The following is a 26,191-nucleotide window of genomic DNA, read 5'->3' on the forward strand; positions in this document are numbered from 1 at the left end:
TCAAAGGACTGCAGGATTTCCGCCCTTCTCAGCGTCAGCAAGGACATGTGAGTCAACAGTTCCACCTCCGCCCTCAGACACACCAGCAACAGGCATGACAGGAACTTCAACCCCATGGTCTTCGGGGTCACCCTCTGGGGGTAAGATGGTCGTAATCTCCATTAAAGCTAAAGTAACCTCTCTGGTATTGTTAGAGATATTTCTAGCTTTTAATATACTTAGATAATAAATACTTATTTATCTTTTTAGTCATAAAGAGTTAGTATCCTTTATGTAGCTTTACGGAGCTATTTGTTTTATTTAGCGTGCATTGATTATCTCGCTTGAGATCAGAGATAAACAATGCCACAAACTCTAATCCATCGTTATTTATAATAAAGCTTTAGTATTTTAGTTACTTAGCTATTAATATAATTGCGAACTATCTAGAATTGGTTACTAAGCGTTACTAAGCTATTTGTCTTGCTTAACTATATGAAGCTATCTTATTTAGCTTTGCGGAGCTATGTATTGGGTTTAGCTATGCAGAATTATATATCCTTGCCTATCTATGCTAAGATAGGTAACTATAACTAGCTGTTCAGAGTTAAATATATTTATCAGGCTATGTTAAGCTAATAGTCTGGGTTATGAATCTGTAACATGTTCACAATTAAAATAGAAGATGGGCGCAAAGCGCCCTAAAAGCCTAGGATATATATAATCACAAAGAATAACAAGAAACTAATTGCATGTTTAATGTACATTGTACAACTTTACTGATGGTAATAGTAAACAAAACAGAATATTGTAAACATTTACGTTAAAAAATGACACAAACTTGTATTGAAAGGGGTACTAATGTATCTAAATTGTACAAATATGTATCCTCTTGGCTTCAATGGACTTATAGAATGTCGTCTTCTGAATATATTCGAGCCTGGTGTTTGTCCAGTCTGGATTATGTGAACCTATAGTTGGGCGGAATTGCCATCGTTTCCGCAAAATTGCGGAATTTTGTGCAAAAGTTTGCGAAATACGCAAACAAATTTGCGCGCAAGTGTGCATTTTTGCGCAAAAGTTTGCTTTCGCTGGGAACTTATTTAGTCTCACTGTATTATAGAATTAAAAATTTATTGCAAACTATTTTTCAATGCTTTATTGAAAAAAATTGACCTAAATGACGTAAAGAGATTAAATGTTAATTAGTCTGAGTTTTCTTGTACAGTTGGAATTTTGCATTTTGAATGAACATGATAAATACTAAATTTACGACGACTTTTAAAAACTTCCGGAGAAAGAATAGGATCGAAGAATTGGTAATGTATCTTCTATTTCAATTATGAACATTTTCTCTTTGAATACATTGTAAAACAAAGACAAACAACAAATTTCGCAGATTTTATTGAAAAAACGTGGATTTTCAAAAATTTTTAATTTTTGTTAGAGGCAAATTTTTGAAAATTCGATCATCCATAAACCTTTCCTGGGGTCCCGTGAGGTCCCGTAACAAATTTGACCCCGATCGGTTCCGCCATTTTGACGTTTATTGGATACAAAAAACAAACAAAAAAAACACCCAGACATACGGACAGACAAGCAAAGTATATAAATAGATGGAATGAAATATATTGTAATTTAATGTTACGTAATGTAAATGAATGTAAATGTAATATAATATAATGTAATGTAAATGTAATATAATGTAATGTAATGTTATGTTATGTAATGTAATGTAAGGCAATGTAATGTAATGTAATGTAATGTAATGTAAAGTAATGTAATGTAATGTAATGAAATGTAATGTAATGCAATGTAATGTAATGCAATGTAATGTAATGCAATGTAATGTAAATGTAATATAATGTAATGTAATGTAATGTAATGTAATGAGATGTAATGTAATGTAATGTAATGTAATGTAACGTAATGTAATGTAATATAAATGTAACTGTAAATGTAATGAAATGTAATGTAATGAAATGTAATGTAATGTAATGTAATGTAATGTAATTTAATGTAATGTAATGTATTGTGAAAGTAATGTAAATGTAATGTAATGTAAATGTAATGTAAATGTAATGTAAATGTAATGTAATGTAATGTAATGTAATATAATGTAAATGTAAATGTAATATAATGTAATATTATGTAATGTAATGTTATGTTATGTAATATAATGTAATGTAATGTAATGTAATGTAATGTAATGTAAAATTTAATAAGGCTAATAGAATTTTTTTTGCAGAAAATGCTAGATTTTTTGAGTAGTATTTGCGTATTTTAGCGTTAAAGATTGGAGATAATCTAATATGATATGGGACGCTCTGTATCTCATATCTAAATCATATAACAGGAAAAACAGAAAGTAAAGTTTATTTATTTGTTTATTAACTATTAAACATTTTCTATTTACAACATTTTGAAGCTAATTATTCTTCTTAGAGTATATTCACATTTTATGTTTTACAGAAGGATTTTATTGTGATCCTACCCCTCCCCCTCCCCCCTTCAACTTGAATTTTATATTTATATTTAACGGGCATCCTTGTAATTTTTGTCCTTTTTGCCCTTCATCTAGAGATGGGCATGCCCGATTCTCAACAGGAACCTTAAATAAAGCCTTAATCTCAACGATGTGGAAGATAATTCTGATAATTTCTTCTTTGTTTCTGAAGCAAGAAATGTACATTGTTGAGAAAAACTACAAATGGAAATAAGCTATTTCCAAAAACAAAACAATGATATCTAATTCATACTTGATCAGGCTTTCAGGGTGCCACTAAGAATTGGACATGTCAATCAAATGGAGGGTGAATTGAATTTATGCCTTTATCATGTCATTCAAAATCATAAAAAATAATTTTCTAAAGAGAGAGAACTGGATCTTTTAAAGAGACTTTTCAAATTGCCTTAACGTCACAAATTAAATTGTTTTGATAAAATTAACTGATTAGTGATCACTAGCTTCCAAATCTAATCTTTCTTTGCATCCTGACGGTGTAAACCATAGATCAATTAAAATAACAGATAGGACACTAGATCTCGTCTTTTCAAGAGTTGGATGAAACTCGTTTACAATAATTCTGAGACAGAAGCTGAGAGGAGTTTCGCACAGTCTGCGTAGAAAAGACTCTCTCTGTCTTTCATCCAATAAAAGGCGACATCTATTGTCTATCTGTTATTTTAATTAATCTATGGTGTAAACCTTTGATATTTAAAACTGTGACTGTGTGATATAATAAAAGATTCCTAGTTTAAAACAACAATGAGGTATGACGACATCAAATTGCAAAAATATCAAGATAAGAAAATTGTGTGCAGGGATTTATGTTCTATCATTAAAAGGTTGATCTCAAGGTACTAATGCAAGACAAGTTATTTCAGAGGTGTACGCATTTTTTGTACTGAAGTGTACTGTCTTTGGGCGGAAAAGTAAACACAAGACGGATGTCACAGCCTGACATGGAATCCATTTTTACAAGAATAATCTATGAAATATTCTGGTCATAGGAAACTATTATGTGAATTTTCAAAATTATCAAAATTAAATGCTTTTATCCTCCTCGGATACTAGACAAACACGTGTATACGCAGAGTATACGCGACCGCAATTAACTTTCCTTGCATTATAACCTTGGCTGATCTAAGGCATTAATCCTAGTTACAAAAATAAGTGTTCCTAAACAGTCCCATTTAAAACATCAAAAGTAAATTAAAATAAAAATGTTGTTTCTTTTAGCTTTGATAATAAAAAAAACATATTGGGTTTTTATCAAAATAAATATTAGGCTCTGTCAAACAAAGTAAAAAGTCTCTTTAATAGAACTTTACGATTTTATCCAAATTCACAAAGATAACTTTGTTTCAAGCTGCAGCGCTTGTTCTTCCAACTGAAGTCTGGGTGACAGAAATCAACGCAAGTAGCTTCACTCCTAATTATTATTATTATTATCATAATTACCTGTTTTTAGGGTACCCTGACTCCCACTCAATATAATACTGATTCATCACTGTGCCAGATATATTCCAGGTATACAGCATCTCATCAGGGTCAGACTAGATAGATAGATAGATTGATTGAGTTTTTTTATATTTCTGTAAGAGATAGATAAAACACCTCCACAAAAGTTAGAAAATCTCCAGTACTTGTTCAAAACTATACATGTGCGAAACTATTTAAAAAAAGGTAATCATTAGGGGTGATCAATATTGGAATTGAAATTCAGCATGAAATTTCCAAGAAAATGATGTATAATGTTTACTTTTTTTAAAAAATATTTTTGGTTATGCCTTAAGGCGATTTCTCCAATTTATTAAATCGTCAATTCGCAACCCTATGAACGATTTTAAATTTTTTATTACAATATTTTTTAAAAGTATAAACGCAGCGACTTCCGGTGGGCGGTTGGCTGATTTCTAAAAAAAGTCACAAATCATTCACCCTCAATAATCATCAAAAAAACGTAAGAACTTCTATCAAAGTCAGGAGAATTTTCCTGAAATTCAAGTCAACGTTTTCCCTAACCCAACCCAACCCACTCAACTTAGACTTTTTAAACCAAGCTTAGAACATTCCCGTGGTTCTACTGAGTCCCATAATCAAATTTGTGGCAAATCGGTTTCGGGGTTTGTGAGTTATGATTGGACATCAAAACAAATAGACAGGCACCCACGAACAGTATCCGGTAATTTCTCCTTAACTTGATTTCTTAGTTTGGAGAAAATACGTTTTAGTAGGATTATCCATTATTTTGAAATAATCAATTTTAGTGGATTTTTATCTATTACTTAAAGAAAAGAAAAAAATGTTTAGATAGATAGATAGATAATTTCTAGATTGGTAGATATCTAAATTATTAATTACCTCGAATCCTCCAATCCAGAAACATGAAGGACTGTGCCCTCCACGTGTATAAAGAGCTACCACATCTGTCTGTTTGTCAAACCCTAGAAAAGTAGAAAAATAGATCGGAATCAAAAACAGTTGATCCCAGCTAATCCCAGCTAATCCCAGCTTATCCAAGCTAATCCCAGCTGATCCAAGCTAACCCCTGCTGATCCCAGCTGATCCCGCTTATTACACCTGATTACAGCTGATCCCAGCTAATCCCAGCTTTTTCCAGCTGATCCCAGCTGATCCCAGCTGATCCCAGTTAATTACAGCTGATCACAGCTGATCATAGCTACAGCTAATTCCAGCTGATTCCAGCTAATCCCAGTTGAACACAGCTGATCCAAGCTAATTACAGCTGATCCCTGCTAATCCCAGCTAATCCCAGCTGATTCCAGCTAATCCCAGCTGATTCCAGCTAATTATAGCTGATCCCAGCTAATCCCAGCTGATTCCAGCTTATCATAGCTGATCCAAGCTGTGATCAGCTGTATTCACAGTACTCACATTCCCAGCCTTAATTCCAGCTGAAGGTGGAAGAAAAGTACAAACATGCCCAGGTCTAACTCCAGCTGAAGATGGGAGAAAATTACAAACATGCCCAAGTCTAATTCCAGCTGGAGATGGTAGAAAAGTACAAACATGCCCAGGTCTAATTCCAGCTGAAGATGGGAGAAAATTACAAGCATGCCCAAGTCTAACTCCAGCTGAAGATGTGAGAAAAGTACAAACATGCCCAGGTCTAATTCCAGCTGAAGGGGGAGGTGGGAGAATTCACTAATATTGCGTGATCCACTTTATATCTTATCATAGCTGATCCAAGCTGTGATCAGCTGTATTCACAGTACTCACATTCCCAGCCTTAATTCCAGCTGAAGGTGGAAGAAAATTACAAACATGCCCAGGTCTAATTCCAGCTGAAGGTGGGAGAAAATTACAAACATTCCCAGGTCTAATTCCAGCTGAAGATGGGAGAAAAGTACAAACATGCCCAGGTCTAATTCCAGCTGAAGATGGGAGAAAAGTACAAACATGCCCAGGTCTAATTCTAGCTGAAGGGGGAGGTGGGAGAATTCACAAATATTGCGTGATCCACTTTATATTGTTTCTTACTCCAAGGTTTGGATTAAAACAAAAATACGCGGAGAGAAACCTTGAAGGAAAACTTGGCAAGGAAAACAAACAAAAACTATGAAAGTTTAATCAAGCACTTTATCTTTAGATAGGTAGAGTTGGAAACTTTTGAACGAACTATAAGGTTTAACTCATTCTACCTAGGCAGAGGTACAGGGTGTCCGAATAAACATGGGAATTACGAGGCGCATTCAATATCGTCTTTGATTTCCGATAATTGATAAATGACATTGACTGGTCTACCTTCTTTGTATCTTTCAAATTGATCGAGATATTAAAAATTTGAACAGTTTTGTTGATTTTTAGTAAACTGGAATCTGAACAACGAAATTGAGTCTTTGTCACAAACTCTGATTTTCTAATCCGTATATCATTGCAACCAAATGTCTTAAGCCTTTGATATTTCAAACTATGAATTTTAATAATATTACAAACTAAGCATTCAGAAATTACAAGTTATAAATGTCGAAATTAATTCAGGGCCTTTAAAGTAAATGTTTGGGTAAACTGAAAGAGGAAAATCAGAATGAACCTTCTAAGGTTTATCTTAATCAAATCATGGATCAATTAGTAATACATGCGTATCTCATGTTTTTTTTTAGAGGCTGATTGGTCTAAAGGAAAATGAAAACGTACAAAGGAACTGAGTCTTTGCCACAAACTCAAATTTTCGAATCTCTATATGTTTGCAACCTGATGGTGTACACCTTAAATATTTCAAATATTTCAAGCTTAGATTATCTGATCTCACAGACATTTGAAATAACCTAGGTCTACGACATTGGGTTTCAAAGATGGCATGATTAAAACTTCAGAGTTTGTGGCAAAGACTCAAATTCATGGTTTATCTTAAACTCTTTTAAGCCTAAATATTACAGGTAACTACTCTAGTTATGAATATTGAACCTGGAGAGAGGTTTAGCTCCAGTAATGGAGCTAGGATACTCTAGTTATGAATATTGAACCCGGAGAGAGGTTTAGCTCCAGTAACAGAGTTAGGCTACTCTAGTTATGAATATAGAACCCGGAGAGCGGTTTAGCTCCAGTAATGGAACTAGGCTACTCAAGTTATGAATATTGAACCTGGAGATAGGTTTAGCTCCAGTAATGGAGCTAGGCTACTCTAGTTATGAATATAGAACCCGGAGAGAGGTTTAGCTCCAGTAATGGAGCTAGGATACTCTAGTTATGAATATTGAACCCGGAGAGAGGTTTAACTCCAGTAGTAGAGCTAGGATACTCTAGTTATGAATATTGAACCCGGAGAGAGGTTTAGCTCCAGTAATGGAGCTAGGCTACTCTAGTTATGAATATAGAACCCGGAGAGAGGATTAACTCCAGTAATGGAGCTAGGCTACTCTAGTTATGAATATAGAACCCGGAGAGAGGATTAACTCCAGTAATGGAACTAGGATACTCTAGTTATGAATATAGAACCCGGAGAGAGAGGGAAACTAAACCTTGATTGGTTAGGACATGGCACGCTATGTCAGGGGGGAGNGATATCTCTGAGGGGAATGATATTGCAAAAAGTAGGAACAACTTGAAAGGGAATAGAAGTAGAGAGAAGAAAAAGAAAATGGAAGAGTAGGACAGGAAATGTGAAAAAAAGAGAAGAAAAGGGTGAAAAGAGCAGAAAGTGTAAAAGAAAGAGAAAAAACAAAAAAGAGAAAGGCAGGAAAGTACAAAAAGATAAAAACCAACAAAATGCAGAACAAGGGGGAAAGAACAGACCTAAAATGCAAAGAAAGAACAGACCGAAAATGCAAAACAGACCGAAAAAGCAAAGAAAGAACAGACCTAAAATACAAAGAAAGAACAGACCTAAAAAGCAAAGAAAGAACAGACCTAAAAAGCAAAGAAAGAATAGACATAAAAAGCAAAGAAGGAACAGACCTAAAAAGCAAAGAAAGAACAGACATAAAAAGCAAAGAAGGAACAGACCTAAAAAGCAAAGAAAGAACAGATCTAAAAAGCAAAGAAGGAACAGACCTAAAAAGCAAAGAAAGAACAGACCTAAAAAGCAAAGAAGGAACAGACCTAAAAAGCAAAGAAAGAACAGACCTAAAAAGCAAAGAAGGAACAGACCTAAGAAGCAAAGAAATAACAGACCTAAAAAGCAAAGAAAGGAACAGACCTAAAAAGCAAAGAAAGAACAGACCTAAAAAGCAAAGAAGGAACAGACCTAAAAAGCAAAGAAAGAACAGACCTAAAAAGCAAAAACAAAAGTATTAAAAAGTAAGTACACAAATTTTACTCTGACAAAGTATATAAATCAACAACATATTAACCTTCAATTTTTCGTTTTTTTGCAGAATAATGGCATTAGGCAAACCTTCAGAACGTAAATTTATGTGGAACCTCTTAAAAGTATAATAAAACTGTAAAGATAGTTTATGCCCATATCTAATGTCTTCTTAACCCGTGAGAATGATTTTATACTCCGACACCTGTAGAAATTATTTGGATATTATCCATGTAAACATTCCATGGCTTAAGGCAGTAGCCTGGGAGAATGAGCAGGGAATGAGTGAATCCGCGTGTTTTTAACTCTTCTGTTTAACACGAGAGGGTGGAGTAAGCAATCTCAAAACTCTGGAAAGTTACAGAACGGTGTAAATATTAAACTCTTCAATGCTTATCAAAAGAATAGAGGACGAGTTTCGACAGTTTAAGGACAAAATATCTCTAGGTCTGGGATATTTAGATCTAATATATCTTTCGTAAATCTAAACTTTATATCTGGTTGAACTAAGATATATCTATAACTAAGGTACAGGGTGTCCCAAAAAACATGGGAATTCAGTGACGAATTCGATATCGTCTTTGTTATGAATTAGCATTGTAATACCTAATTTCAAAAGCCGTAATATTATTATGTCTGCTAGAGTTTATTTTATGAAAAGGGTAAAAGACTGTAAAGATGAGCCTATAATGTCTCCGCAAGATGAACAGTGAAGACTGACAAGTTTACTCTGGTGGTATACTGTAATATTTTTGTTTTACTAAGTACAACCGTATGCAGTCAAAACATAAACAAACAAAATGTGAACCCAGCAGACGAAACTCTTACAAATTACAGCTTTCTCAGTAGGTATCACCATACTAAATCTAAGAATTATTTAAAAAGACGATATCGAATTCGTCACTGAATTCCCATGTTTTTTGGGACACCCTGTAGCAGCTGCAGAACTATGTAAGATATCTCTGAAACTAAGATATCTATAGAACTAAGATATCCCTACTACAAAGATATCTCTAGAATAAAGATATCTCTAGAACTAAGATATTTCTAGATCCTAGATATCTCTAGAAATGAAATATCTCTAAAACTAAGATATCCCTAGATCTAAGATATATGTAGAACTAAGATATCTCTTGAACTTAGATATCTCCAGAACTAAGACATCTCTAGAATAAAGATATCTCTAGAACTAGGATACCTCTATAACTAAGATATCTCTAAGAGCACTAAGATATCTCTAGAAGAACTAAGATATGTCTAGAACTAAGATATCTCTAGAAATAAGATATCTCTTGAACTAAGATATATCTAGAACTAACATATCTCTAGAACTAACATATCTCTAGAACTAACATATCTCTAGAACTAACATATATCTAGAACTAATGTATCTCTTGTACTAAGATATCTCTACAACTAAGATACCAAGAGAAGAGCTAAGATATCTCTGAAACTAAGATATCACTAGAAGAAATAAGATATCTCTAGAACTAAGATATCTCTAAGACTAAGATATCACTAGAACTAAGATATCTCTAGAACTAAGAGATCACTAGAACTAAGATTTCTCTAGAAGTAAGATATCTCTAGAAGAACTAACAAATCTCTGAAACTAAGATATCACTAGAACTAAGATATATCTAGAACTAAGATATTTCTAGAACTAAGATATCTCTAGAACCAAGATTTCTCTAGAATAAAGATATCTCTAGAAGAACTAAGATATCTCTAAAATAAAGATATCTCTAGAACTAAGATATCTATAGAACTAAGATATCTCTAGAACTAAGATATCTCTAGAAGAACTAAGATGTCTCTAGAATAAAGATATCTCTAGAAGAACTAAGATATCTCTGGAGCTCAGATATCTCTAGAACTAAGATATCTCGAGAACTAAGATATCTCTAGAACTAAGATATCTCTAGAACTAGGATATCTCTAGAACTAAAATATCTCTAGAACTAAGATATCTCTGGAACTAAGATATCTCTAGAACTAAGATATCTCTAGAACTAAGATATCAAGCTAGAACTAAGATATCTCTAGAACTAAGATTTCTCTAGAACTAAGATATCTCTAAAACTAAGATATCTCTAGAACTAAGATATCTCTAGAACTAAGATTTCTCTAGAACTAAGATATCTCTAGAACTAAGATATCTCTAGAAGAACTAAGATTTCTCTGGAACTAAGATATCTCTAGAACTAAGATTTCTCTAGAGCTAAGATATCTCTAGAACTAAGATATCTCTAGAACTAAGATATCTCTAGAACCAAGATTTCTCTAGAACTAAGATATCTCTAGAACTAAGATTTCTTTAGAAGTAAGATATCTCTAGAAGAACTAAGATATCTCTAGAAGTAAGATATCTCTAGAAGAACTAAGATATCTCTGAAACTAAGATATCTCCAGGTTGTCCACTAACCTGAGAGTTCTGCTAATCTTCCTCCTCTCTTCCTACAGAGCTGTTGTGCATCGAACCAATCCTTACTATCCTGGAAATACTGATAGCAACCTGTTCCAGTTTTAGTCCACGGACAGAAACCTAGATTTTGAAAATAATTTGTTGAAATAATTTTGAGATACCTCCCTTTTACAGAATGCCCGATTCACAAAGAAGTTTAACCTTTCTCTCTTTTTCTTTCAAATTCATTATTTTCAATGTTGGGTCTTTGTATACAAGAGACCTCTGGATTGAACAGCAGACACAAAGAAGGAATTTTAGAAAAATATTTCAGAAGAAAAATGACGATATCTCCTCATTGTTAATCAGATAGATGACTAATAGGTTTTTTAGAATTAGAGTTTGGGACAATTAATCAACGGATGATTCATTAACACTAAATTATTATAGACTGGGGGTCTGAATCTATGTATAGTCTGTTATAATTTTGACACAGTTTTATATCAATTTCTCGAGACAGGAACATCAAATAGATGTCTTATATGTATCGTTCAATGCCTGAGATTCTCGGGTTTCATGGCCTATTCCCCCTTTCATTTTTCCTTTAAAGTTCCTTTCACAAACGATAGAAATGAAAGAACAACATTAAAAAAGATTCTTAACAATTTCATGGCTGAACCTTATATTTTTAATTGTAGAAGTACTTTTAAGTGACTATTGTGCAACGGGCTCTGTAACTCGTAAAGCTTAAAGATTATGTTAATGCCGGGTTTACAGCGCGACAATTGAAACCTTTATCTGATCAATAATGTGGAAGAAAATGTCGGTTTTCTGGTATAAAAGTGTTTAATTCTGATATTCTCTACGTGTTTTTGCTGCGGTAGAAAAGTATAAGTCACTTTTGTAGAGAAAACACAATTGGAAATAATCAGTTTTCAAAACCATAAACATTGATATCTGATTCTTAATACTTACTTATTTCAAAAGCGAGGTAGTAGATTAAATAGAATATTGCTGCTCCCAACCCTGCAGATTTGTAATCTTTAATTTTAACAAAATTTTATTCATTTTTGATGAAAATTATCATTACAGACTTTTTTCTTCTAAAACTGAACACTTAACATTTGCCTTAAACTTTACTTTCTACTTTCTAAATCTTTGCAGTCTGATGGTGTAAACTTGTGATATTTTTAAACTTTTATTTGGCAGAAATCGTAGTTAAGTAAATAGGCAAAAATCCAGTTCCATCCTTCCTCGTGAAACTAATATCGAAGAAAACAAAATCATTCATTTATTTCAAATGAAAAACATTTTTGTAAGATTTCAAGATTAGTTGCCTATACAGAATATTGCTGTGGAAGCTACAGTCAGTAAAACACACCTGAAAAAAGTTATTTTATTGATTTTTTATATATCCTAATAATTATTAGAATATATGTATCATAATATCAAGACAATTATAATAATTATTTATTATTAACAAAAAAAGCAACACGCATCCGACAAAATATGTAAAAAAAAAACTTTTTATATCGATAATGTAAACAAACCACATTTCATGCAGCTAAAGTGATCAAAAAAGATTGTTTTAAAGGGAGTGTTCGCGAAAAATGAGAGGGGGTATAGGCTTACGTCGAGAAATATTCGATGGTGATTGCTACTAATCTTACTTCTATCTGTTGCTTCTATAAGAAGAAAATGGTTAAAAACTACTTATACCGAAGAACAAAGCGTCTATACAAATTCGGAAAGTTGCAATATTCAACTCGGATCGTAAAAGATCAATTTAATTCAAAACAAATCGTTCAGATATTATAACCGATAATCATCGATTTTTTTTCGACGCATTGTATATAGTGGAATACTTCATATTTGTTTAGCAAAATTATAACAAGTTTTTGCATATATACATAGAAATGAATATATTTTGAACGGCAAATCTAGATCGAAACTAGAATGAGACTGTTCTTGAAATTTCAAGTGTCTAGAGATCTGATCAGAGCTGGGAACTTTTGAATGGTGGATATCGGGATTAAGGCTTGATCCACTCTTTTTCTTAATCTCCAGATTAAATAATACTTGTTCTCCTCTTGTTATTAATCTCCAGATTAATTAACCGATCGGGATTAAGGATATCCCATTCTAAAGTTTTCAGCTCTGAACAATAATATGGAAAATATTGTCGGATTTCTAGATGAAAAGTGTTTAATTCTGATAATTTCTGAAATATGTTTTTACAGAATAATATTCACTTTGGTAAAGAAACCCACAATTAAGCATATTCAGTTTTAAAAAAGAGCAACATGGATATATAATGCATCCGTAATTAGACAAACCTTTTAATAGTACCATTGTGAATAAGACATTAAATAAATGAATGGTCACTTGAAATTGCGTTAACTGTCCCTTTAAGATTTTTAGCTTGATACACGTTAAACAATTCCTTTAAACCTTATTGTTCTAAAGTCTGGTTAATGTAGGTGACAAGGTTGCGAATACTTCAAGAAGGAATGTTTCATGTCGTTCGAATACAATACAGTTAAGTAATGCAAGAAAAGTATCATTGATTAAACAAATTAATTGACAATTGTAATTGTTTAAATACAACTGCACTATGTATCCAATATCCATGTGTACATTGTACACAGGGATCCATAAAACTGTGGAATAGGAAGACGACTCAAATAAAACTATTAAGATATTTATCCTCTAATTTGAAAGTACCCATATTGGATATCGAGGTCTAGCGTTCAAGATTAACTCTGCAGAAAGGTTCCGCGCTCATGGACAAATATAAGGGTTAAAAAAGTGTGCCTAAGTAAAACTGTTTTTAAAGAAAAAATGTTATTATCAAATTTGGTAATTTTCGATCATGTTATGCAATGTTAAAATACCAATTCGAAAATTAAAAAGATTTAAATACATTTGTTAAAAGACTTATTTTTAAATAGAGTGTTCGCGAAAAATTACAGGGTTGGTAAAGCTGAATTGGAGAAAACACTCCCTTTCAGTTTAAGTTTAAGCCCCGTCTCCCTTGTTCTTCAATTAACCGTATTTAACGAGATGATTAATTGTGGTTTACAGTAGAATTATTTAATAATTAGTATTTCATCATTATTATTAATTGATTATCTTAATTATCTTAATAATTAATTAAAGGAAAGTGATTGACAAAAAAATCTAAGGTCGTCTTTTTCTATCGTTACTATAACCTATAAAGGTTCCTTTTGTAATACGTTTGCTGGTTTTTCAACAACAAAAAATTAGAGAAACAATCCAAATCACAACTCATCTTTTATCAAAATAAAAAAATAAAAAATGTTTTGGGTTTAGAAATTTATATTATATGACATAAAAACATTCAACAATTATTGATGATTACAGCCATTAAAGAGGCTGTATCAGTATAGTATAGAGTGGCATGTACAGTTCACACCAGTACTATTAAAAGCTTTGTTCTTCTCTTCAAAAATCTTCTATTTTGGTTCCTCGAAAGAGTGATTTTTTGATACGAAACAATACAAACAAGTTTAATAATTCAATATTTTTTAAGCTAGATAAACGAAAATATCTTTCAGATAGTTCAGATATATTTCAGTAGAAGTAAATATTTCCATTTACTGATAGCGCCAATTGAAGGATTCACAACTCTGATTGGATAATGAGATAGATAGAAAGATAGATGTTACCTCAATTCTATTGGTTCAGAATAGACAACAAACACATGACTGAACTCTGATTGGATCAGGCGCTAATGGACTCGGCATACTAGAATGATATTAAGCTTTCAGGGGGGCCGTTGTGAATCGGTCCCTTGTTAAATGGAGTTCTAATTTGAACTTAAAATCTTTAAAAAGTTAAATAAATTATAAATTTTTGAGCTTTATTACGGAATAAAGATAGAAATAATTTTGTTCTAATTTGGAAAGGAAATATTTTAAATGTGCGGCTTGCTTGTGTTTTAATGATTTATTGCTGTGAAGATTAGAAATAATTCTTATCAGAAATATATAGGTATTAACTCCTAAATACTTTAAAGAAAGATAAGAGGACTAGTGCACAGTTTACTTTTCTAGAAAACGGTAAATAAAGAGTCATAAAGATTCAGCCCCTCCGCAGTCTAGCATCCGCTCTTGGCAAGAGAATGCCTAAGAAAAATAGAAGACCGTCTCAAAAAGAACGAAATAAAACCACCACCCAGGAGACTCCAGGTGTAAGGACATCTGATAAATCAGTCTTGGATGAACCTAAGGCTATTGATGCATTATCATTAGCTGTTCCAAATGAGGAAGAGATCACATTTGCCAAAGAGCATCCAGTATCAGCATCATCTCTTGTTCTTTCCATGCCTGGTCTTGTGCAAGAAGCATCTTCTGTTAGAATGTCATCTTCCAGCTCAGTCCAGCAATCATTTTCATCTATAACAAGCAGCAGATACAGTGCTCAAAGCACTTCAAGCACAGAAGAAGTTCGTTTTTCTTCATCCAGTAGGCAATCATTCATGAGTGAGTTTGAGGGGAGCTTTTCCGAGCTTGATAGTCCAAATAAAGTAGCTCAAGCCTGTCTACAGTTTTCAAATAGCGCTCAGTCCTCGCTGGATGATTCTCCGTTTTCAGCTCAAAGTAATTCCGAGGTTTACAGCCAAGCATTTATGTCAGTAGGTAAATCTTTTGATGGATCAGGCAAGCAAACTGTTGAGGGTGCCCTAGCTCAGATTAAGAAAACTCCAAAGAAAAGGAAAGTATCAACTGACTCATCGGTCATGCATGTTCTTAATTCTGGCAAGTTTGGCGGATACAAGATCAATGAAGTTATTCATGAAACAACTGTACTAAATCAGGAATCCGAATCAATTATGAAAGAGGTTGTTCGGAAAAAGGATGAGCTGAGGCATGTTATTGTTGAGGAGGTTAAAAAGCCAGTTATTCCTCTAAAAGAATCTAGTGAGGTGAATAGAATTTCTATTGGAGAGGAAGACATTCTGGATGAGGATGAATACATGTCAATATTAAGAGAGTACAAGTCTCAAGGATCAGGTCATTTATCCCCTGTTTCTAGTGCAGAACCCTCTGAGGATGAAAAGGTTTCTCCAGAGAAATCAAAAGAACATGAAGAACCAGTTGTGATTGAATGTTTTTTCCCCTCTCCAGTTCCAAAGGAAGAAACTAATTTTAGCAACGAGGAACCAAAACTGGTCATACCTGTGGCAAAAGCTAACATCAATGATATGCAATCTTTCAAGGCTAGGAACCTAAGGCCCAAACTGAGTTCTAGTTCAAGCTCATCCGTTGACTCTGAGGATAATGAAAATGATCCCATTTATGCTAACAATAACAACCAGCCAGACCAAGAGCTGCTGTCTAAATTGTCTGGATACAAAGTTTATAGCTATCCGGCAGTCCTTTCAAAAGATAACATAGAGGCTGGCATGGTTGGCTTCAGTCACTTTATAAATGGGATTACAACTCTATCATCTGATCTCCAATCAGGGTTAAAAGTAGCAGTATTTAGATATGATACTCCTGAGCTGATACCCCTGGAATCCATGTCGGCTGATATGGGTTTCTTTGTCTATGAGTTTGGTTTCAGTAGTGTTAAGGCAGTTCTTGTTTCTAAGGATGATCTTCCTGTTAAATGCAGTATTGTACCGGTTACTCTATGCAACAGCCTTTATCTGGCAACAGTTGTTGGAGGTTCAAAATACTTCAACAGAGTCCTTCCAAAAAAGGCAAGAAAGTGTGGATATGAAAAGCAGGTTGTTTTGAAGCGTGGTGTTGCACATCAACTCCATATTCTTGAGATGATAGAAAGGCATGTAAGTGGAAATTTGACCCTAAAGGATCATAGTTATTATTGCCTAAGCCAGCTTAAAATAGGGAACATCAAGGACTACCTAGACATCGTCATTGAGGATACAGACAAGGCTGTTGTTCAAACCACATTGAGCCTTTACAACATTGGACGGATAAACAAGGAGATTGTAAAGTATGAGAGAAAACAGGAGAACTGGGAGTTGATGAACTGTGAAAACATTCCCTTGGATGCTCCAAAGAAGGGTCGGGTAAGCAACATGGAACCATTATTCAACCTTGCCAGGACGGATCAATTGAGTCATGCCCAGATGAAATCTATCCTGTTACACCTGGAAATTGATCAGGAGTTTAAAGATGTGGACACATTGGAAGCTCTCAAGCAATGTTTGAACACTTGGAAAAAGCAGCAGGATGCACGAGCAAGTTTAGGCAGGCTGGTCAGCGTGCTTCAGCTTGCAGATGTGGCATTGCACACTGTTGCTGAAGAGATACTTCAGAATATTGCAAACACTAATCTTGGAATCTATTTTGCTGCTTGAAATTGTGTCTTTAAAACTGTTTCTGCTTTATTTCCACAGATTAATAAAGTCTGACAAAAGTAACAATGGATTCATTAATGGTTAATTAGTTTGTAGTGTATGAGATTTCTTAAGGGACTGTAAGCGTATTTTCAAATGAGCCTTCATGTAAAGATGGCAATGTCTGATTCACAAGGGTACCCTTAAAAGTTGAAACCTTTATTTGTTCAATAATATGGATAAAATTGTCATATTCCAAGGTTTAAAATTGCTTATTTCTGATAACTTTTACATGCTGTCCTGCAGTAGAAATGCGCATTTCACTTTTGTAAAAAAAATGCATTTGAAAATGATCAGTTATGAAAACTATAAACATTGACATCTAATTCATACTTGATAAGACAAAGAAGGGTACCAATTGTGCATCGGGCATTGTGAACTTTGCATGCAATGTCCATTGAAATCTCGCGAACAGTCCCTTTAAGCTTTTTATGGGGAAAATGAGAAAAAAAGGATTTGAAGGTTGCTCATTGCTCAAGATACTTTTGCACCAAAAATGCCAGAACAAATATCATAAAAATGGAATTTTAAAATCAACTTAAACTATTATTTTTCACTTCTATACTTCTGTGCTTGACAAATGAAAAATTTTGAATTTAATTAGCTGTAACAATAACAATAACAATAACAATTAGATTCTGATAACTGTTATACTAAAAATTTAAGAAATATATGTAATAAATATAAGTTATTTTTTTAAATAGATGTTTGAGTTTGGATTTATTTCAACGCTGGTCAAATGAAAAAATTTATTTATGAAAAACTGATTTGTAAATTGTTAAAAAGAACTCTTAGATTGTTTAAAACTTGAAATTTTTCTTATAACACCATTTATTTGAAACTGATCATTTATTTTAATTGATTTAGTTTTAGATTGCAATAGAATTCTAAATTTTAATTATGGTTAGCTTTTAAAAAATGATTATCAAAAATAGAAATGGCATTTCCTTAATTGAAAATTAAACATTTCTGTAGATAAATTAAAATCATTTAGCGTAATAAATTTAAAATAATTTAGCTTAATATAAAACTCGTTTATTGTATAATAATATAATCCTCACCCTTACTTACGTTCTTAACAAATTTTGTTTTCGCAAACCCACTTTTCATAGTTTTGCTTTTTGTTCAGAATGATTTAATAAATTTTAAATGTTTTTATTTTTTCATTCAAGGTATAATCAAATAGATAGGTTCTAGTTCAATAGATGGCAACGTAGAAGTTGTACACTCTCGGTACAGCTGTATTCTGACGTCACAAGTGTCAACTTAGTTTTTGTGTCCGACAAAATTGTTAATAATTGTGATAATTATAGAATAAAGTGCTTATTATAAGTAAACCAAGTGCGATTTTATGTATTCTATATTTTCTGTTTTTACACTTTTTTTAAAACTTAGAAAACATTTAGCTACGCAACCCTTCTTACAAAAGTGAACTGCACGCAATAATTGCGTGCGGTTTTCTGACACACAGCCTAAAAATCTATTTGTTTGGCGACACGGATTCAAATTAAATATTTGCATTACGCACTAGTTTTTTTTTGCTGAACAATGCAGAAAATGCACAATGGATTGCATTCATACAGCGGGAGCATTTTTAACTTATAGTTTTAATTGTTTTAAGCGTAAACTTTTATACATTAATAGCGGAAAGCAATGCTAAGGATTTCTGATTTCTCTTTTGGATTTCAAAAAGTCTTTTTTTATTTTTACAAAATGTCATATCTACTTAAAATACTTAAAATGAGTAGACCATTGATACCGATATGATCAAATAGTCATTTTTACACCATTAGTTTTAAAAGAAACTTGGATTGGAAATTGTGGTTTAAATTGAGTTGATTATTAGATTTATCAGATTTCAAATCCCAAAATGAAAATGTTACCTTCTGCTAAAACTTTTTCCCGGAGTAACATCGACCAGTTCTGCGGGCGGTTTGGCCGTCCCCGGACGGCTCACTGTAACCTTCTCCGGCTTCTCCGCCTTCTCCCCCTCGCCGTTATCCGCCTTGCTCTCCCGTCGGCTCCGACTGTTCCGCTCACGGTCCCCGCGTTCAAGTCTCTCTGATTTCTCTCCCCTCTCCTTCTCTGGTCTACTCGACATCTTGGATTGTCTACTCTCCGTTCTTCCTCTTCTCCTCTCCTCATTCTCTGCACTCCATTAAACCCATCTTCAACCCAATAGTTCATGTTTATAGCAAATCCAATTTAATGGGACTGTATGCGTGAACCTCTAGGTAATGATGACAATGCCCGACGTACAACGGTACCCTTGAGACCTTAATCTGATCAAAAATATCGTTTATTTGACTCGAAAAGTGTTTAATCCATATAATTTCTCGAGTCTCTCCTTTAAGCAAGAAATGCGCAAGTCATGCTTTAGAGAAACCACAAATCAAAATAAACAGTTTCCAAAAACAAAAAAACATTGAATTTTCATATTGAATCAGATAACGGTTTTTATGGTACCGTTGTAAATCGAGCATTATCATCTTTGCTTGAGGGACCCTTGATATTACGCTTACAATCCCTTTGGACAAGAAAAAGTTAAAAGTCAAACCCAAAATAAATTATTCATTACTATAGCCTCAAATTATAATTTTCTTGGCCTTATCTTCGCAACCTTATAGTTTACAAGCAAACAAGGTGAAGCTGTTAATAGACAACTTCACCTTGTTTTCATGTTAAATTTATCCATGCTGTTTAAAAACTTGAAATAGAAATTCTTCTTTATTGTATTCATATATGCGACGATTTTATGAACCAAATGTGAAGAATTTATTGTTGACTATAACTGATAATACTTCCTTAATAATTTGAACCAAAGAAAAAAATAATTAAATGCGTTTTAATATTGATAAAACTGACAATAAGGTATTCTGTGGCCGAATTTAAAGAATTTGAGCGACGGTTTAAATTTAAGCCGCGGTTTCTATATGGTTGGTTCCACTTAAAATTGTATCAAACGTTTCAAGATTTAAGCCGGCCCTTAATTTAAACCGGGTTTTTTCGGATTTAAACCGCGGCTCAAATTCTTTAAATTCCATCTCGAGTGTGGCTGTTTTCATAAAAATCGGTAATATTTATTAACAATTGCCTCAAACATAAAGTGTTCCCGTTATTGTTGAAGTAAATCTTTAATATTTCGTATTCTGACTTTTAGCTCTAGCAAATTTTACAGTTTAAAATATGAAAGGCCCACACAATAAGTTGCAAAGATAAAGGGATTAGGAAATTGAACTTTGTCACTAGTTTTCAGCTCCTTTTTCAAATAATAAACATATTCACAAACTAAAATTGTTTAAATGTTTTTAAAGTTCTCCCAAAAAGTTGATTAAATTTAATCTGTAATGCAAATTTTCTGAACCATAATTCTCAGGAAAACTAATTTTAAAATCAAAATTACGTTTTAAAGATTTAAAGAAGACGACTTTCTGTTTACTTAAATATTATTTGATCTAAATTGAAAGAAAAATATTTTGTAAAAAGTAATAAAAATCTTGTTGCAACGAATGACTGATAAAAACTATCAATTTATGATAAAACAATTGGATTGTGCAAGGACTGAACTAAATGATATTTGCATGCTTTCCGCAATCAAATATTTCTAGCTGTATCAAAACTATTGGCAAACCTAAATTTGTGCAATTTTTAGCAGGAGTTGACTTGAATCATCAATGTGCAGAAATTCTGCACAACAAAATTTGATTTCACTGGTTTTGGATATCAATGGTTTTATAAGATATTTGTACGAGGGATTGGTGGGTACTGAGGGGTTCAGGGGAGGGGAGGAGAGGGGAGGGGAGGGGAGGAGAGGGGAGGGGAGGGGAGTAGAGGGGAGGGGGAGTAAAACCACCCAACCGTTTCAAAAATCAGAACACTGTCATTTACACCAGCAGTGCTGTAACTTGAGAGTAATTTATACGCATTCCGGCGTAATTAATCTAGAACTGACGCACATTTTATTGGATAGAAATACAGTGATAATTGGTTAATCAATTAAAAAAAATAATTAGCATAATGTATGAAAAGAGTGTAATAAAAGAATAAGAGGAATTGTAAAGGCCCAAACAACAAAAAGAAAATAAAAGAGTAAAGTAGACAAAAAAAAATGAGAAGAAAAAAAAGAAAAAAAGTATAGAAGAGAGAAAAATAAGAAATCTGATATAAAGAAAAGAAGTATAAAAGAAAGGAAAAAGAAATAGGAAAAGGAAGAAAAAGATAATAAAAGATAATAGGAAAAAGAATAAGAAAGTAAAAGATACTAAAAAAAAGAATAATAGGGAATAGGATAAGAAAGAAAAAGATAATAAAAGAGAATAATAGGGAATAGGATAAGAAAGAAAAAGATTATAAAAAAAAGAATAATAGAGAATAGGATAAGAAAGAAAAAGATATTAAAAAAGAATAATAGAGAATATGATAAGAAAGAAAAAGATAGTAAAAGAGAATAATAGGGAATAGGATAATAAAGAAAAAGACAATAAAAAAGAATAATAGAGAATAGGACAAGAAAGAAAAAGATAATAAGAGAGAATAATAGGGAATAGGATAAGAAAGAAAAAGACAATAAAAGAGAATAAAAAGGAATGATATAAGAAAGAAAAAGATTATAAAAGAGAAGAATATGAAGCAAGAAACGCAGAAAAACTTCAAAGTAATGTTTCCTTAAGAAATTTTTCTAAATCTTAATCAGAAGACCGAAGAAATGAAACCTTGTTTGAGCCAAATCTTGGCCATGTACATGCTCATCTGCGTTTCAAAATTACATTTTAGAGAGAAATTAAATATATTTTTTTTTTCTTCATAAATAAAGTTTCAACAGAACAATTGTTTAATGTGTATAGTTCTAATTGTAAAGGGAATGGCGGTGTAAATTAAAGTGAGCCTACATGGAAAGGGTAACGTATGCTTGATTCACACCGATACCATGTAGACTTGGATAAGACCAAACATGATAGAGATGGTTTTTGTATCTCACTTAACTATGACGTAACCTGTGGATTTCTGCAGCAGTAACAATGAAAGTAATTGAAATATTTTTTAAATATAGAAAAATGGCGATATCATCCTCATTGTTACTCAGCTATAGTGTTAAAGGGTACCGTTGTGAACCAGGCATGTCATTCATTGATTAAAGTTCGCTTGAAATAACGTTAACAGTCCCTTTAAAGAAAGGGACTCGAACCAAATCTTCATAAAATCTTTAAATTTCAGTTTTCCCATTTAACAAGAGAAGAAGTATATTACGTGACCAGTTTTTAAATCTTTTTACAAAATTGATATTCCTTCCTAGAACTAGAGGAACTATGGTGATTCAGAAACCAGCCACCAAAACTCATCAGTGGTCCTACTCCAACTGATTTCGTGTTGTGTACAACCCCGGGGGGAGGGGGGGGGGGTAAACTATATACAAGTCTAATTAGAGGGATTTTGATAGAAAATAACCGCAGTTCTGATAGTCCTCATATTACTGATCAAAATAAACCAAGATTAACAAGCATGCAGAGAATGCAGGCTACAGGTGCAACCAAATTCCAGGGTGCAAAACTTAAAAACTGAAATTATAAAACTCAGTATATCGGATTGAATCTCGGTTTGATTGTAATGCTGGTTTTATTCTCTTTTAAAGATACATTATAGAAATATAATTGTTATACAAATCAAAAATTTAAGATAACTCGTAATAACTATTTATAACACTGTTATTTTGGTTTGCAGAGTTAGAAAGTTTTTGGACAGTAATTTTCCCTCTATCGAGAAGGTTCAAGTCTTTTTAGATTTAAATTTGTCCCAAACTTTAGCTAGGTACAAAATATAATCAAAAAAAACAAAAACCTTCGAGATATAGAGAAAATTTAAGTCCAAAAACTTTATAGCACGTCGTGCCAAAATAATAGTGTTAAAGGTAATTTTATGAAACGTTTGGGTTCTTGTCTTATTTCAATGGCTGTTTCTAGATCAAATAGACTTTGAAATAAAATATAAAGTTGATTTCAATTTTATTTTTATTTCAATTGAAAAAAAACATATTTTTGACATATCCTAAATTTTTTGGAGAAAATCCGGGAACCAATCAAAACTTTATAGCACACGTGTTATAATGTACAGCTAATTTAACTTTAAAGCATGAAGATAACTTTATAGCACGTTCATTACGAAATTCACGATGAAGTGAGTAATAATGATAAAGTACACTATAGTTTCATAAATAAATTTTTTAGAATATATTTTCTACAGATCTTTTTATCATGTTTATTTTTCCTCTTTTATTAATGTTTAGCATAAAACTTAAATTCCCTATTGGCTGTTTCTTTTCTTTTCTTTTCTTTTATTTTCTTTTCTAATCAGGAAAGTTGTGGGGAAAGGAGAAAAAGTATAATATTCTTATTTTATTTCGAACAAAGTAGTGTCTATTAAACAGTGATTAAAGTTTTAAAGCTCTCTTAGGCAAACTTTCATTTTGTTATTGAAAAGACGTTACCTGATGAAGGTTTAAATAAATAAACAAACTTTAACCTTTCAACTCCGCTGAAAAAAGCTATACAATATCCCCCCCCCCATAAACAAACGGAAAAAAATCTTTTATTTAAAAGTTTTGAAATTTGTGTAAGCTTTGCAATAATAAAAGTATAGACTTGCTTCATGATATTTGCATCAGGAAACCTTAAACCATTATCTTAATGTACTGCAGATTCTGGAAGAAATGTAAACAAACATATAAGCACGACTCTGATTGATTTTTTTAGTGTTTCTTCCCGAAACTGTAGTACACTTTATCATCAACAAGAGGATAGCCATTTTTTTGGAATTTGCCATTTTTTATGAGAATCCACTAACTTTTGTTTGAGTACGCCATTTTTTATTTAAAACCTCCATTTTTTTAAGAATCCGCAATTTGTATTTGAATCCGCTATTTTCACCGTTATATGTTGAGGAATATAATCATTTCATATTTTTATTCAACTACAAAGCATGAGATATTACAAATAAGCAATCACAATTTACTATGCAGTTTGGACCCGCCTAACCAGGGTAGGTTGTTTAGAGTGGTTTGCCCTAAGTTAGTTAATGATACTGAATACAATTGGTTACACACATCAAATTATGTTTTTGGTAAAGGTCAATCAAACAGTATATAATCAAAATATAATTCAACAGGTGAATGAATGAATCATTTCTGAGCAATTACGTCACGGTACACCGGGGGGGGGGAGGAGGGGGCTTGAGTGGTTATTGGAAGGGGGTTTTGTGCGCGTTTGTGGGGGTGCACGCGTGCGTGCGGGAATAAAACTGGCCTCAGGGTTTACTTACAATGCCAGGGTGGAGAGAATATTTTGCCAACTTTTGAATAAAATCTCGAAACAAAAACTTATTGTTACAGTAATTAAAGATTTTAATCACCACACATTTCAAGTTTTTTGCTTCATTTTCAGCAAACTTAATTTACCGAAAGTTGTTCCTCTAAAAACCGCAAAAACCAAGATGGCCGCAAACCAGAACAAAACACCATGAAATGAAAGATTTGGTTTACACGCAACAAGATAAGATTTTCAATTTTTATCTTAATCTGAAGAATTTGTTTGGCATCCAACTTTCAAGTTTTTAACCCACTTTTTTCATTTTTTATTTAGCTGTGTGTGCATGGCAGGTTTCATTTTGCGGATCAATATGTTTTGCTTTGAACTTTTTATTGTTGAATTAAGAATATTTAACTTCAAACTGAACAACGGTAGGTAAAAATCACATAAAAACGTATTGTCACAAATATGCGCTTCACCCCCCCCCCCTTCCCCATTACATTTAGTTAGATTGTAAACAATAACAAATATCTTTATATACAGTAGAGCAAATAGATTATCAAGTACAATAGGTGTCAACAGAGAAATGGAATAATTATACACGACGTCACAAGTGTCAAATATAAAGATTATAACGAAATTTTCTCACATTAGTTGACAGGCTTTCCAAGATTCAATAATAAAGTGTATAAAAAGAGAATAAAGAAAACATATAATTGCAATTATTTTACTGTAAGAAAGGCACTTTATTTTAAAACTATCACCATTGTTGATAACTTTGTCGTACACAAAAACTAAGTTGACACTTGTGACGTCAGATTACAGCTGTACTGAGAGTGTACAAATTCTACGTTGTCATCTATTACAAAAATCTGTTTTCAAATATCTATATATACAGTAGAGTAATCTCTGTCTGTTTTTTTGGATTCCCGCGCGATCATTTAACCTTATAAACCTCTTGACCGAGTTGTCTCAAAATTTGTAGAACCACGGCAATATTCTTGGCTTAAAAATTCTAAGAATTGAGTGTTTTTTTTAAAGAAAAACTAGTTTTCAGGTAAAGCTGGGTTCCCAAGCTAGTTGTAAATCAAGGTGGTCCTGATACATCACAGTAGAATGTAAAATAAAACCTATCCTTCCTACAGGGTTACCCACAAAGGATGAGACTGCGTAGACGGCTGAACGGATTTTTTAAAGTCTTTTTTACATTCTATGCTTTCTGAAACGACAAACATATTTTTTCAATTTCAAATTTATGAGTTCATCATTTCTACCATCAGTTCTATACTTTTTTTTGCCTCTCTCCAGTTTTTTATTAAAAATAATTTGTTTGGTTTGTTTTTAACTTTTTAATGATACTTGTTTGATGGTGTCTATACCTCATGTTGATGAATTTTTCAAATTGAAAATCACATTTTTTTCTTCATTTTATCTGAAAGGTAAAAATATTATTTTTTATTTTATAATCTTATAGAAAACAAAGACGAGTTTAAAACTTAACAGATTTAAATGGTTCAATGAACATTAGACACAACAAATTATTGTGCATTAAACCCTTTTTACTTATTAAATTGATATTTGAACTACAATTTTAGCAATTGTAAAATTCCATGGTATTTGACACTGTGACAGTATAAGTATAACAAAATTCACTAAAAACACATTAAATTTCTGGTTTACAGCAGAAATTGTCAACAATTTCGGTTTTAAAATTGTGATAGCAATGTGAGAAATATGTTGAAGTTTTCTCAAGATTGAATGATAAATTGTGAATTCTCTACAATTGCAAATTTAAAGCAAAGGAAAGGAGATTTTTAGAAATCTACACTTTTCAAACAGAAAAGCA

General features: G+C 32.6%; 1 protein-coding gene across 1 annotated transcript; it reads right to left on the minus strand.

The window, feature by feature from the left end:
- On the minus strand, nucleotides 1-25,760 carry LOC111701329 (uncharacterized). The gene is made up of 8 exons (XM_023472575.1): nucleotides 25,725-25,760; nucleotides 18,931-19,200; nucleotides 11,994-12,037; nucleotides 11,632-11,682; nucleotides 10,678-10,797; nucleotides 4,847-4,929; nucleotides 3,944-4,038; nucleotides 1-217 (listed from the first exon to the last, which is right to left on the minus strand). The coding sequence occupies exons 1-8, from the start codon at nucleotides 25,727-25,729 to the stop codon at nucleotides 1-3; spliced, it is 885 nt and encodes a 294-aa protein (XP_023328343.1). The 5' UTR covers nucleotides 25,730-25,760.
- Between the last annotated feature and the right edge of the window lie 431 nt (nucleotides 25,761-26,191).

Source organism: Eurytemora carolleeae, unplaced genomic scaffold (genome assembly GCF_000591075.1).
Source record: "Eurytemora carolleeae unplaced genomic scaffold, Eaff_2.0 scaffold26, whole genome shotgun sequence".
NCBI classification, from domain to species: domain Eukaryota; kingdom Metazoa; phylum Arthropoda; class Copepoda; order Calanoida; family Temoridae; genus Eurytemora; species Eurytemora carolleeae.

Excerpts from the sequence above, each read along its gene's own strand:
- LOC111701329 (XM_023472575.1), bottom strand. Across the intron at positions 4,930-10,677 it reads AAGATTAGCAGAACTCTCAG|GGTTTGACAAACAGACAGAT; the intron begins GTTAGTGGACAA and ends CTACTTTTCTAG. Across the intron at positions 218-3,943 it reads TCAGGGTACCCTAAAAACAG|TATATTAAAAGCTAGAAATA; the intron begins GTAATTATGATA and ends TTATTATCTAAG.